The sequence below is a fragment of the Arctopsyche grandis genome, chromosome 12 (genome assembly GCF_051622035.1).
Source record: "Arctopsyche grandis isolate Sample6627 chromosome 12, ASM5162203v2, whole genome shotgun sequence".
In the NCBI taxonomy this organism is placed as follows: domain Eukaryota; kingdom Metazoa; phylum Arthropoda; class Insecta; order Trichoptera; family Hydropsychidae; genus Arctopsyche; species Arctopsyche grandis.
In genome coordinates this window covers 13,701,617-13,712,179 of record NC_135366.1, presented here as the reverse complement: position 1 = coordinate 13,712,179, position 10,563 = coordinate 13,701,617, and the positions used below count along the sequence as shown (strand labels likewise).

General features: G+C 27.9%; 1 protein-coding gene across 1 annotated transcript; it reads right to left on the bottom strand.

Moving 5' to 3' along the window:
* Window positions 1-60: 60 nt before the first annotated feature.
* Window positions 61-10,247, bottom strand: LOC143920440 (cytochrome P450 9e2-like). Its single transcript, XM_077443328.1, has 18 exons — window positions 10,176-10,247; window positions 8,097-8,354; window positions 7,497-7,660; window positions 6,853-6,984; window positions 6,511-6,710; window positions 6,184-6,409; window positions 5,729-5,950; window positions 5,539-5,639; window positions 4,185-4,353; window positions 3,968-4,110; window positions 2,085-2,241; window positions 1,852-1,995; window positions 1,572-1,777; window positions 1,262-1,490; window positions 903-1,124; window positions 730-830; window positions 455-623; window positions 61-341 (listed from the first exon to the last, which is right to left on the bottom strand). Exons 2-18 carry the CDS (start codon window positions 8,309-8,311, stop codon window positions 166-168), a joined length of 2,976 nt encoding a protein of 991 aa, XP_077299454.1. The 5' UTR covers window positions 8,312-8,354; window positions 10,176-10,247; the 3' UTR covers window positions 61-165.
* Between the last annotated feature and the right edge of the window lie 316 nt (window positions 10,248-10,563).

Below are 10,563 nucleotides of genomic sequence, written 5' to 3'. Positions count from 1 at the left end.
TATAATTTTTTTTGTAATTTTCCCAGTTAATATATTTTAATAATAATTAAACCGAGCATTAGACTACGAATATCCTTTATTACATTAAAATTTCAGATTTTGTAGTCATAACAGTAAACCAAATTTATAATATATATTTTTGATAATGGGTTTTGCACCATAAAACTATTCACTTTTATTTCGTTGCTTAAACCCAATCCAAAACCCACCTTCAGGAATAAGATTGAACATGTGTGGCTTTAATTTGATAGGATCAACGGTTTTTGGAGTTGAAGTAACTTCAAAATTTTTTAAAATAAACATCATAAAGATTTTAAGTTCCATGAGAGCAAATCTTGATCCTGAAATTCGTAAATAAATACAATTATTACAACAATATATATATAGTATGTGTGTGTGTGTGAACATACATACATTTAGGCATACAAACTTAAAAATACATGTAAAATTATACCTATGCATGCTCTTGGTCCAATTCCAAAGGGCATATAAGATCTGGGATCTATGGAAGATTTGTTATCGTCGGAAAATCTTTCTGGATCAAATTTTTCAGGATTTTGAAAAAATTTTGGATCTCTTTGAATATCGAATGCAGATATCCAAATAGCGTCTCCTATTTTCAGCTTTAAAAGTGTAAAGTATTTTAAGAATTAAATTATAATTGTTAGTAAAAAATTTAGTATTGCAAATGGCAATAATTTATGTAATACAAATAATCTATTTAAATACCTTATGTTCTGAGGTAATCGAGTCGTTCGATGACGGTAAATTGTATGGTTTTACACAGACCCTGTCCAATATGGGGGCTGGTGGCCAAAGTCTTAGGCTTTCTAGGAAAAAATATAACTTTTATGAAATTTAAGTAAATTTTTTAGAAATGTCTTTTGAAGTAAGAAAAATACCTGAAATCACCATATCTAGGTATTTCAATTTGTTCAAATCGTTATAATCTATATCTTTATTTTTGTCGTGGAAAAATACATCAATTTCTTCGATAAGTCTTTTCTGGACAGTGTGGTTCATAGCAAGTTCATGAAGTAGAAAGCTGAGAGCGGTTGATATTGTATCAAAGCCAGCAAATATAAAAATAAGAGCTTGAGCTACCAAGTCATCATCTGTCCATTCTGTAAGACAATGTAATATTATACATTAAATATATTATAATATATTGAAAGAGCAAAATTCTTAAATTTAATTATTTATTTATTCAAAATTCCAATTAATATTGATAAGTAGAATTAAAGTTATCTGTTTTTCATACGCGTTTTTTTGAGTTTCAAATCATGTAGTTCTTCTTGTACAGTTGCAAATCCAGTATCGATGCTCGAACTATTAGTATCTGAGATTAAGGCGCCATTTTTAGCAAGCATTAATAAATTAATCATATCATGTCTCACAATATTTTTCTTTTCTCTTATTGCTATATTACACATTACAAGATTTCTAAAATATGACGTTGATTTTTTATCACTTATCTCAAGATTCAAAACCTGCAACATTGAAAAATAATGATTGTTAATTGTATATAAAATCAATATATAATATTATATTATTACAATCATAAATATTACCCTTATTATAATTGGACTGAGGAAATACAGAAATACTTTAATAATCATTGTTGGTGTTATATTCGTGAATCTTTTAGAAAATGAATAGAAATTATTATTTTCATCATTTAAAGAGTCAACTTTTACACCAAATGCACATGTTGCAATGACATCATTTGAAAATCGACTGGTTAAATCTTTAGAATTAAATTCGATATATCCTTTGTCTAAAATCAAATGAGAATATTTCACAGTTCATATTGATTTTTTTAATTATCGAATTTATCATATTTAAATATACCAATGGCACTTTTCTGATCTGTTTGTTTTTTCAAGTAATTAACGAAATTTTCAGAACAATCAACAATGAACGGTAGCATTCCACGCATTTTTGAACTTGTGAAAGCTGGACTTAGTGTGCTTCTCATTTCACGCCATTTATCACCTTCAATTATAAACCAAGAACTAATTTCAGCTAAAGAATGTATTTATAGTTTCCGATATTATTTTAAATAGAAAATACTTGAATTTGACCTTTCAAACTAAATAAATTTTTCCCAAGTAAAGAATCCACTTCTTCATCTGTAATTGACACATGGTCTATGAAATGATCAAAGTCCTTTATATAAATTTTTTTGGCGAGATCCAAGTCTTTTATTATTATAATAGGTGACATAAAATTGAAAAATCCCACATACCTAAAAAAAAAATGTAGCGTAAACAAAGATAACTAGTGAAATATATTTTAAAAATGTAATTGAATACTTGTCTTGGGGAAACTTATGATGTGCTTCATATGTAATATCTACTACATGCTTTCGACCCAGTAGGATATTTAACATATTTCCAAAAAGCGGAATTGGAGTAATGTAATTAATCTGACGTTTCTTAAAATATTGATTTCGGTGCCAGGCATATGTGAAAATAATAACTATTATCGTAATTATCACTGCTATCAAGTTGAAAAACATTTTTCTGTCTAGAAGGCCAATTGTAATGAAATTAATAAAACTGTGGAGACCTAAGAAATTAACTATATAACCCAACTCTACTATAGATCAAAATCTACTAACATGAATTCAAGTGATATCACACATATTTTTTTTTTAGGAAGATAAGAAAATAAACGCCAGATAACTAAGGTATCAAAATAAAAATGCTCGATAAAATAATCAATTATGAATTACAATGAATGGATACTTACATTTAATATCGTTGACACAAAAATTTTCAAGTAACATTTTGATTATGTTGAGGAGTAGACAGTTGTCATAAAACACAAACATGAATTTAAACCATTTTAGACGCATATTGGTTTTGGCAATTTTTAAGTTTTGTTTTCATTATTAGTTCATGCTCATAAAATCGACAAAAAATTGGTTACTTTATAAATGTTTCGTAATATACTATCATAATGGTAATTGTAAATGTTATATCGTATATTCACAACATTTTCACACAATGCGTTGTGATACTACAATTACGAAAAATAATACACATTTTTTAAAATACAATATGTATTTGCAAAACGTGTGTAATTAGTCTTTTCGTAAGATAATAGGATGATTACGATTTTCTAGTGTCTACGTACATATTTTAGCATTGCAGATATGTAAATTATATAACCTGTTTTGTTAGTCATGTTTATTACTTGTTTTTTGGTAGTTATGTGTTGTTTGGCGTGGCGTTTGGTGTGTTTTTGTTTTATTGTTTAATATTTTTAAACTAGGTTGGTGAATTTGTAACTTAATTAGTGCTTAATTTTTGTTAATTAAAATTACATATTGCGTAATACAGATATTCATAAGTACTAGGACAATTTGTGTTTATTTTCAAGGTAAGTCACATTTTCGATCGTAATTATAACTATACAATGCAGTACGACTATAAGTGTCCCATAATTGTAAATATCTTACATTATGGAGTTTTTACCTAAAGGTAGAAAACACGCCCTTATAACAAGTGCAAATCATGATATAAAATAAGCGTTAATGTGGTCAAATAGGTATACATATTTACTAGTGGTGGTAAAAAAAATTGCATTTGAATCAGTAGAAATACAATACAAGCCATTTTTACTTTATCTATGTACGTAGTAACAATAGATGAAGTTTTGTGATCATGCGAAAATTCGAACTCGAGATTTTGACTGATTCGAACTCAGAATCGATCACTGATCACGTTTTCATGATCTAGAAAAAATGTGTGTGTGTGTGTGTGTGTGTGTGTGTGTGTGTGTGTGTGTGTCTGTGTATTTATTTTAATTTTTTTAATATTTTAAAAATTATTTTACAATAAATTGGTAATATTATTCATTATTATTTAAACATAGTAAATTTTATTTAATCCAAAAGAAAATATTAATAAAATACATTATACAAAAATTAAAGCGTATTATTTCTTTTCTTGAAACTGACCCAATGTCCATCGATAGGAACCATATTAAAAAGATGTGGTTTTATTTTAATTGGATTCATAGTTTTGGAACACTGCAGCACTTCAAAGTTTGTCAATACATGAATGGCGAAAATTTTAAACGTCATCAAAGCGAATCGTGAACCTTAAAAATTTCATTTACTCATCATGTACATACATATTTATTTTATAATCATTTTGTTTATATTTATAATTTACCAATGCATGCGCGGGGTCCAATACCAAACGGCATATAGTGATTTACATCAATTTCTGCTTTATTTTCATTTGAAAATCGTTCAGGATTAAATTTATTGGGATTTTTAAAATATTGTGGATCTCGTTGAATACTATAAACAGGTATCCACAATCCATCGCCAGGTTGCATCTGTAATGTTCAATATTGTCAAACTTATTTCCTTTAACGCTTATTATTAATATAATTATATGAAAATATTATTCCTTATAACATAGGGTTGTCAGATTTCATGCAAGTCAAATCATGACACCCCCCCCCCAAAATAAAATCAGATCAAATCATTTTTAATTTATATTAAATAATTTAATTATATCAATTACTTAAATAGGAACAAAAGCAGTCATAAAAAAATGAATTTAAAAACAATTGACAATATAATATAAACCAACGAATAGGAACAAAAGCAATCATAAAAATCTAAATTAAAAAAATACAAATAATAATAAATAGGTTTCTAAAATCTAAATTGTTTTATACTTTTCATAAGATTTAGCCTTTTGCAAGAGTATTTTGTTTGTAATTAGATAATCATACATTTGGCAACAATTTAAATCATAGTTTTCAATGCATTTTAGAATACTTTCAACAGTATCCACAGAAAGTCTATTTCTTTCATCTGTCATCGACTTTTTATTCATAGTTTATGTTACATATTTTTTAATTCTGAGTTAAAAAATTCTCTAGGAATTTAAAAGGTAGTAAACCGGGACATTTGGGCGTCCCGAGAGGTTTGTTCGGGACACCGGAACACGAGACTTAAAACTGGGGACAATCCCAATTAATCGAGACGCCTGACAACCCTATATAATATAATGATGTACACAGAGAAATGTCATAATTAGACTGCGGATAGACACCGTGCTTTTTTCCAGGAATCGGGGCGGCTCGGCTCTATTTACAAAGCTAGAGTACAAAAAAAAAGGTTGGACAAACCTTTTACAACAATTGAACAATAAACGGCGCGCTGTCTATCCGGCCACTAGTCATAATAATAGAAGGGCCTTTACGAATAAATAAATTGTGTCAATATTACGCGGAACGTCTCCATAACTACGCAACAACGCACGGAATACAATCAGATCAATTTACGTATAAAAATGATTCCCATGTTGTTTATTGTGTGTTTTTGAATGCTTTGTGCATTATTTAACGATGCTTGCCCATCTTGCCCAAGCATCAAATACCACTGATGTTAAAATTATTTAGGAACGTCTGTGGACAATCGTCACTTGACAAAAATATAACTTCTAAAGCCACATCTATTATTATAACATTTATCTGGATGTACATGAATTATATCTGTAAAATGAAAACCTGATGTGAAACTCCTGATGCTTCATTTTGAATTGGTAGATTATAAGGTTTGACACACAATCTATCTAGTGCCACAACCGGAGGCCACAATCGTAGAGTCTCTGCAAATATAAATCACATGTGAGTCATTAATTCATTATTAGTAAGATCGATTGTAACCTAAAAAATTATCGACTAAATTTATACTTGCCTGTCACTGCCATGTCTAAATATTTCAATTTATTTAAATCATTGTAATCTATTTTTCCTGAATTATTTTTCATTAATTCATCTATTTCTTCGTGGATCTTTTTTTGAAATTCAGGATTCATAGCCAATTCATGTAACAAAAAGCTTAATGCTGTTGATGTCGTGTCGAAACCAGCAAATATAAATATGAGTGCTTGCGCTGTTAATTCTTCATCAGTCCAACCTGATGATGTATAACATTTCATTAAATAATAAAATTGAGAGAAGAAAGAATAGTTTAAAGGTTTGTCTTTAAAAATTTAATGTTAATGCTTACAGTTGAGGAATTAATAAACAATTCACATATATAACATATATGTAAGTATGCTCTCGACACACTTTTTAAAATTTTTGTTTATCAGTTCCACAATTGTAAACGGTGAGTAGTTATGATGTGTATTTGATAATATGTATTACTTGTTTTTTTTGGTTTATCAATTTGGTTGGTTTCTTTTATCGTTGCAAACCCAACATCTTCATTTTTCTCGTCTTCAGTTTTAAGCGAGCCGTTTTTGGCTAATGTTAAAAGATGAACCATATCATGCCTCACAATTTTTTCTTTTTCTCGTGTATTCATATTAGATACTAGCAAATTATGAAAAAATGATGTGGAATCTTTGTTGCCTATTTCAATTTTAAGTAACTTAGCAGCATATGAAAGTAAGAAAGGAATAAGTCAGTATTTAAATCGGAAGATTTTGATTGGTAGTCTATGTATGTTAAATTCAAATTTCAAATAAATACCCGAAATAATTTTGGACATAGAGTGTACAGGAAAAATTTTACTATCGCCAATGTATCGAATTGAGAAAAAGCTTTAGCACTTTTGTAAAAATTGTTTTCTTTGTCTTTAAGAGAATCAACTTGAATTCCAAAAGCACAAGTACCAATCGTGTCAATCGAAAACCGACTTGTCAAATCCTTGATATCAAATTCTATGTGTTCTAGAATTGAATAATACATATTTAATTTTCATATTTTGCTGCACATAAATTTTAGAAAGAATTTAAAAATTGTCTAAACAAAATATTACATGTAAAAAAAGAAAACGAGAAAGGTTATTATAACATATAATATGATACAGACCATTACCAAGTGAATCATTAAGATGTTTAACAAATTTTTTCCCACATTCATCTATAAATGGTAGCATTCCCCTCATCTTTGAGCTGGTAAAAGCCGGACTAAGAGTAGTTCTCATTTCCTTCCATCGGTCACCTAAAGTTAAAAAGATTGACTATCCAAAATATTTGTTACATTTTATTATCCTTAGAGAACCTACGGGCCACGAACCAAAATTGGGCCCAATGGCATATTAAATGGTTTGCGAAAAGTATCATCCCAATAAAGTAAGATAAGTCCTCCTAAGAAAAAAATCTGGTTTCACTTTTATAAGATGAAATGTTATCTATTGTAAAATTAAATCTTATAAAAGTTATATACAAGTATATATACATATGTACATACATAATTGTATTCAAGTATGTACATATTTTGTATCATTAAAGCTGATCTAATTGTTGGTTGTGTTTTTGTAATTTTTTTATCTTTTCTTGGGCCACGAAACCAAAACTATTATCCTAATTTGAATCGGAACTCAAAATGGTTAAAAAGGTTTGACTTACAAAGTAAAATCAGAATTTTTCAAATCATACCAATGTATATAATATGTATAATTGATATTATGAATGAATAAACATTTAAATTATAATAAAATATAAAAGCATAACCTTTGAGTGAAAACATGCTTTTGCCAAAATATGGATCCACTACTTCGTCAGTAAATTCTATGTGATCAACAAAATGTTCAAAGTCCTTGATTGTTATTTTTTTCATGAGTTCAATATCTTTTATGACCACGATTGGTTGTGTGTAATTAAAAATTCCAACATATCTGAAAACCAACCAGGTTAATACAATTACATACATTGAAAATGGTGTCATGACAAATCACTCACGGACTTTAAAAGCATTCTCAAAAAAACGAATATGGGTAATACACTCTATTGTCGTCACTAGGGATTACAATACCGAAAGTACCGATACTGGTGGTATCGGTATTTGACCGAAAACAAGTTTTTGGTACTACCGGTACTATAAACTAAATAAAAGCTTTTGAAAATCCGCAGATTTATCAAAATAATTGATCTGACTTTTACAATCGATTGCAGTGATCATAATTTACACGTTAATTTGAACTATATATGATTTGATACATGTGTCATTGTATCGATCAAAAACTATAAACCGTTGAGTGTAAAGTCCGTGAGTGATCTGTCGCGGAACCATTGAAAATAAATACATAAATTCATTATTTTTATACCACCCACCTATCTTTTGAAAATGCGTTATACACATCCCAAATTCTGTCAACAAGATGATCTTTTCCGATCGTAACATTAAACATGTTTCCAAAAAATGGAAATGGTTTTAAATAATTAATTCCCCGATTCTTAAAAAAGTTGTTTAGATGTAACGAATAAGCAATAAGACATAGGATGATGGTGACTACAAATGTCAACCAACTTGAAAGATAAAAAAACATTTTTATTGTTTGTATTTAACCAATTCCTTTTTGTAATTAAATGCTGAAATTATAAAAAAAAAAAACAAAATATTATCTTTATTAAATGCAAATGATAAAGGTTATACGCGTCAACTCATGCAATACGCAAAATGCAAAAGTTGTATAAAATATGTTATCAACTTCTATACTCATTAATTATGACCCCAAATTGACTAAATTGTTAAATAGAACATTACAAGTTTAATACTCTCTATATACATATGTATAAGGGGTATACAATCAAAAGGACGTATAGATTTATTTTTATAATTATGGTGTAATTCGATTCATTATACAAGAACCGAGCTGCGTTACTACTGGAATTTAAAAAAAGTAGATTCAAAAATAGACGTCAGTACAGTGTATGGTTTATTAACGTGAACCCTGAATTCTGAGGAGCATCTTTGATTTGATTTAGAGAGCACCTAATAGAGGCCCTGGTAAACCATGAGCCAGACGCTATCAGGTTCCACAGATAAGTTAGACATTTGACTTGACATTAGCATTAGGGAGACGTCTCCTTTTTACATACTTGATGGAAGAACACAGTCTGGCTAGCTGGACGATATATATAGGCAGGGGTTTGAAAATTCTCAGCGTCGTTAAATGATACAGAAGCGTTCTGGACAGAATACAATGGAGAACAATTTTAGGTAACGATCAAGCCCCACCTAAACTTGCAGCGCCATGTTGACGACAATGTCAAAATCATTAAATTACCTTATGTCAATTGTGTTGCCTCGCAGGCAAAGTGTTTCAAATGGAGTCTCATTTAAAATCATAGATTAATTGAAATGATAAAACCAAGTACACAGATACATTTATAAATAATGTAAATAAAATAATTTGCTTAATTAAGTATTTGCTTAATTTTGTTTATAAATCCTGATAGCTTTTACTTTTCTGAAATTGTTTACTTGTTTATGACATTTAAAAAAGAAGAAACTTGATTTTTATCAAAAGCATAACGAAAAAACAATATACATCAATATATATTAATTATCAACATATGTACATATATATATATATATATATATATATATATATATATATATATATATATATATATATATATATATATATATATATATATATATATATATATATATATATATCTGGAAAAATCATAGTAATGGAAATAAATTTATTTGAATATGTAAACATAAAAGTTTTTGTCACATATCCACAATTTATTTTTTCTACCAAAACGCAAAGACCCACTGTACTCCAAAGTATATTTCCAAATGAACGATTTTTTTTTAAATAAAACATAATTTTAAGTAGGTTTACCGAGAAAGTGATCAATTTATTTGAAAAAAGCATTAATATTTAATATGGTTTTATCCAATACTACATATGTATGTGTATGTATGAAAATATGTACATCTATGACATATTATATTATGTACATATTATTTTATTCTTCAATATAGAAGTTTGTTAATTTTTTGTAGGCAGTATAACACAAAAAAATAAATAATGATTTATTCAAATTTTTGGAAATTTCAGTGGATAATTAAGATTTGACTAGTATGTAGGCAGCATAATTGGTACATACTCAGTATTGATGGATTATATGAATTATATACGAAAGAGCATGTATATATGAAATATACATGCTCTTTCGTACTAGTCGTCTTAATTTCCAGTCAACATTTTACAATAGTTTTGATTGTTTTCAATAATATCATGCCAATACAAATGTAGAATATTTCAATGCTAGCAACAGTTTGAGCTTCATTAATAAATAGTTCGTTGCCTAATTGGATACACTATCACGCATGCCGTTGTGTGAAAAAACTTATAGATATTTATTAAATTTTTTAAAAATAATTTTGGTTACCTTCTTGCTTAATGCCTAATTTAAAATTACAACACAGTATACTATGTATTAGTCTCAATCTCACTAGCTCTTATCAAGTTTGATAAAATTCTTGATAATTTGATAATCCTAATGATAACAAATGTTTTTTTGTAACAATCCAAATTTCAACTAACCCGTCATGGATTAGACAAATCCTATATTTTTAAAATATATATATATATATATATATATATATATATATATATATATATATATATATATATATATATATATATATATACATACATATATATATGCTTATTTTTTTGTATTATTAACTGACAATAAAACATAATTTTTTTATTTATTATGCGAACTATTATTTATTGAGTGCCATACCCCTGCTTTTCTTCGTTGCATATCTTAA

What these genes read in the sequence shown, in the direction of transcription:
- LOC143920440 (XM_077443328.1), bottom strand. Translation starts at nt 8,311, where the DNA reads ATGTTTTTTTATCTTTCAAGTTGGTTGACATTTGTAGTCACCATCATC. An exon ending in CATCAGGAGTTTCACATCAG is followed by an intron (nt 4,354 to 5,538) that starts GTTTTCATTTTA and finishes TGAACATTACAG; the next exon opens with ATGCAACCTGGCGATGGATT. An exon ending in TGGACCCCGCGCATGCATTG is followed by an intron (nt 4,111 to 4,184) that starts GTAAATTATAAA and finishes GAAATTTTTAAG; the next exon opens with GTTCACGATTCGCTTTGATG.